This window comes from Protopterus annectens, chromosome 13.part0, assembly GCF_019279795.1.
Source record: "Protopterus annectens isolate FY-2018-M chromosome 13.part0, PAN1.0, whole genome shotgun sequence".
Taxonomy (NCBI): Eukaryota; Metazoa; Chordata; order Ceratodontiformes; family Protopteridae; genus Protopterus; species Protopterus annectens.
Window position 1 is genome coordinate 625,699,946 of NC_056747.1, and position 4,545 is coordinate 625,704,490.

The 4,545-nt window shown below is 38.6% G+C and overlaps 1 protein-coding gene across 1 annotated transcript in view; it reads left to right on the forward strand.

Moving 5' to 3' along the window:
• Nucleotides 1-1,201: 1,201 nt before the first annotated feature.
• Nucleotides 1,202-4,545, forward strand: part of LOC122788351 (kelch-like protein 10) — a 114,556-nt gene continuing 111,212 nt past the window's right edge. Inside the window, exon 1 of the mRNA XM_044055421.1 lies at nt 1,202-1,389. Within this exon, the coding sequence (XP_043911356.1) occupies nt 1,202-1,389 (188 nt within the window). The remainder of the gene's footprint in view (nt 1,390-4,545) is intronic.

Consider the following 4,545-nt stretch of genomic DNA (forward strand, 5'->3'; position numbering starts at 1 on the left):
TTACATTTTTAGAGTTTTAGAAAAGAAGATAGTAATAAATTCCCTGTCTCTCCAACCTGAGAAGAAGTCAAACCAAACAAATCAAATCGCTAAAATGTCAACACTCGCTCCATACTCACTCAGTCAGTTTGCGTCAGATTGCACATTCTGTCTCCGATCTCTTACACACACAGTCTCTTCAGCTTTCATACATGCATTCATTCACTCTTTCCCTCTCCGATTTCTCACACACAGTTGCTTCTGCTTTCATACATGCATGGTGGTGCTGTGGTAGCGTTGTTGCCTCACAGTAAGACGCTGTCTGGTTTTGATTCTCAGCTAGAGCATCTTCTGTGTGGAGACATGCGTGAATGGGCATACCTTCGTTGAAGGTTGTGCATTAGGCCTGGCAAGCCGGTATGTAAAAATTAACTGCCAATTATTAGCGGACCGGAGTTCCGCTGTGGTGACCCCTAACCGGGAAAAGCCGAAAGACACAAACATTCTCTCTCTCTATTCAATTCATTCAATTCCAATCCACTCAGCATGCCACTGAAAACCGTACCACATGCCACGCTTTCTAGCGGAAATAAGTTTAAAATATTATTATTCCAGCCAGGCTTTTAATTACTGTATTTCAATATTTAAATCAAATCAATACAGTGTTTATGGTATGGTATGGTATAGTATAGGGTACAGTATTTGTCAGGTCTATTTTTAATAGTAACTCTCAAGCAACTGGAAACTACACTTATCCAGCATCTACCAATCCCCATGGGTGCTGGTTAACTGAGAGTTTACTTAGTATGCATCACTGGAGCTACAACACTCTGTAACAGATTCCTTGATAACATAAATTATATGATAGATTATGCTATTTAGATCATCTGTCAGACAGTTATGTTAAGGTATAAACATGATTTCATTAGCAATAAATAAATAAAAAGAAATTGTTTTCTTCTAAGATAACACTTAAAGCAGGCAATGTTCCAGATCACATACCTTTTACATATACATCTGACAGTGCACAGAATATATTCTAACGTATGTAGCTATGCACTTATGATGTCAATAATGGTGTGATTCTAGAACTTTTTAGTACAGATCAGTATAAACGCAAAGTTCCATCTTAGTAGGAGAAACACAAAAGCAAATAGGTAAACAGAATTGACTCTTTTATCAAAGAAAAATTTCAGTTTGTTCTTGCCATTAAAATTTAAACATGGAAGAACCATCAACAGCATCTAGACTTCAAAGGATCCACTTGGAGAGAAAATTGAGTCCTACATCATGCAAAATAATCAATGACCTTAGATTGCAGGGTAAACTCTGTGATGCAGTTATCAAGATCAATGGAGTAGAAATGAAAGTTCACAAGAATATCCTATGTAGCTGCAGTTCATATTTTAGGTCAGTAAGCAAGCTGAATAAAAATTGGATGTTGTAAAATGTAGCACTTCTAGCTAGCTATGTGAAATACTTAAAAGATTTTTATGAATAAACACAGTAAATGAAGGATTAGAAGGTGGATTTGAAGGAATTACTTTTTTATTTTCATTTTTTTAACTGATACATGTATACAAAGATACTATGAAATCTATTTTTACAGAAAGTTAATCTGGCATTTTCTTTTATTTAAAATATTTCATTTGTAGAGTTAAAAAGTAACTGTGGGTGAAAATAACTCATGAAATTGTATGAATTGCATTTTCACACAATGCTCATCTTTTCCAATTCCACACTGGATCAGTGTAGCAGCACCACCGAAGGAGAGCGTTAGGGCTGAATTCAGGAATGCATATGCAATCACCAACCAACTAATTATAAGGAACACTTGTAATTGAAACACATTTACTACTAATAAAAAATAAATAATTAAGACTGACACAAATACGTAAGAAGCTCATACAATATGCCAGTAAACAAAATAAAGCTCAGAAACTCAATAACTGGACTACTGGTTAGCAGCTAACATCAGGCATGACAGACAGCTAATGTTAGCAAAGAATGTTTGCAATTTCTTAGACTTAAAGAACAACAGTGAAGTAACCTATGCTTGTACAAACTGTGGGTAAATATTAGTTCATTATATACATTTTAAGAGAAAATCCTTTTTGGATTAGTCTGCATCAGGTGGGATGGATTTTCTTCCTTTTCCTAACATCTATTCTTTGCAAAATGAATGATGGAGGGCAAGGCATACCCAGTTGAAAAATGAAAGGTTGCTGTATTTGCTGTTTCTATTTATCTGCACATTAAGTTATACAGTTTTAATGTAGTTTGTACTTAAGCAATAAACCACGCCTGGGTGTGGGTGGTAATGCTGGATTTACTCACGGTTGGTGTAGTTTGGTCACGAGTGGACAAACTAAGACAACTGTGGATAAATCCAGCATTACCCACACCCAGATGTGGGTTATTGCTATTGTACAATGACATTATTTAAGAAAAAAATACTTACTTTTCTTAAATAATGGCATTGTATAATGCCTCCATGCTGCCCTTCTGCAGCTGTCCGGTATTCTGCGGCAGTTCTGATGTACTGCGCATGCGTATGCTTACGCAGTACATCAGAGCTGTGTGACGAAGTAACGGAGAAAGGAAGATCTCCATTGCTTTTTAAAAGGTGTCTCGCTATGTTAAAAGAGTTTAACAAAGTGAGATAGCTTTAAAAAAAGCAACGGAGAAAGGAAGATCTTTGTTGATTTTATTTTAAGATATCTCACTATGTTAAACCCGTTTAACATAGCGAGATTACAGCAACGGAACTCTTCCGTTCTCCGTTGCTGTCACACACACACACACACACACACACACACACACACACACACACACACACACACACACACACACACACACACACAAAAAAAAGACTTATACTAATGGAAAAAGTCTGGGCGACCGGACCTTTTTCCATTAGTATAAGTATAATTTACAACGGGCACGCTGACCAATCAGCATGCACGTTTTGGAATATTAATGGGGGGGGGTCACTGTATAATTAATGATTTCAAACCACTGAAAATATAATCTAACAGTGCAGCAAGAAGAATAAAACGTATAATTTTCTGTGAACTAATCTGAAAATTATCAGTACTGCATAAAGACATTTAAAATATATATCCTGCAGGTAATTTGGTAGGACACATCAGTAATGAACTATGTTTATCTAAGCATTGTTTTAAAGTGACAATGCAGTTTTTTTATCATATTTTTACATAGATTGTAAAAGGGTGCCTTAATAAGAGTATGTTTCTGTATTTTTAGAATTAGACTGCTGCAGTTTGTTTTCCTCAAGTATTATGGATGAAATAATGGCATGGATATATATCAGTTTGGGTTTGTGAAGGGCAGATCTTGTCTCCTGAATCTGATTGACTTCTTCAAATCAGTCTCCAGAGCTGTGGACGAGGGTAAGGCGGTCCACACAGCCTACCTGGACCTCGACAAGGCCTTCCACACCATCCCCCACTCTGGAATCATAGATAAACTTACTAAGCTGGGCATAAATCCCTAAGTCACTCGATGGGTTGCCAATTGGCTTACTGACAGAACCCAGACTGTAAAAGAAACCGACTCCAAATCCAGCTCCAGACAAGTGATAAGTGGAGTACCTCAGGGTTCAGTCCTGGGACCACTCTTGTTTGGCATCTACTTCTCTGAAGTACAGGCCAACACTAAGGGACTCTGGCTAACAAAGTTTGCAGATGACTGCAAACTGGGAGCCATTATTGAATCCCCAAATGATGTGGATATTCTACAAAAGGGCCTTACAAAAACAGATGCCTGGTGCCAGAGCCATGGGCTCAAGCTTAATGCCAAGAAATGTATAGTTATCCCCTTTGGAAAAAAACATGTATCCATGAATTACCACATAGGTGGCAGTGCACTAAACATCGAAAGTGTGATGACAGACTTTGGGACACAGGTGGAAAGTGGTCTTACTTTCGATAACCACATCTCCACAACAGGCAGGAAATCCTTCTATGTGGCACACCTCATAATGAAGGGCTTTTCATCCAGAAAATAGGAGGTCATTGTCCCACTGTACTCATCCCTCATTAGACCTATTATAGAGTATAATGCCTCATTTGGTATGTACCGCACAAGACATCTGCAACAGCTGGAAAGGCCGCAGAAATACCTCACTAAAAGAATCACAGACCTAAAGCAGATGCCATATGCTGACCATCTAAAAAAACTCCAGCTATACTCTGTGGCATATTGTCTACTCAGGGGCGATCTCTGCTTAACATACAAGGCCATGTCAAACCCTGAGCTGTTGGACATGCTCCACTTAAAGAAATCCCAATCCCTCAGAGCCACACGCTCCAGGGATCTAAACCTTGTCATCACAATGAACAAAACATGCTGGAGGGATAGGTTCCTAACCCAGACACTCCCCATACTCTGGAATAGACTGCCCATACATGTCAAGCAGAGCGCCTCATTGGCCCTCTTCAAAAGGAACCTTGATGACTGGATGGGAGATAGGAAATTCACTCCGGGGATTATGTCAGTTGCCCTGCTAGACAGGGGTCCAGAGAAGTAAATATTGTGGGAAGA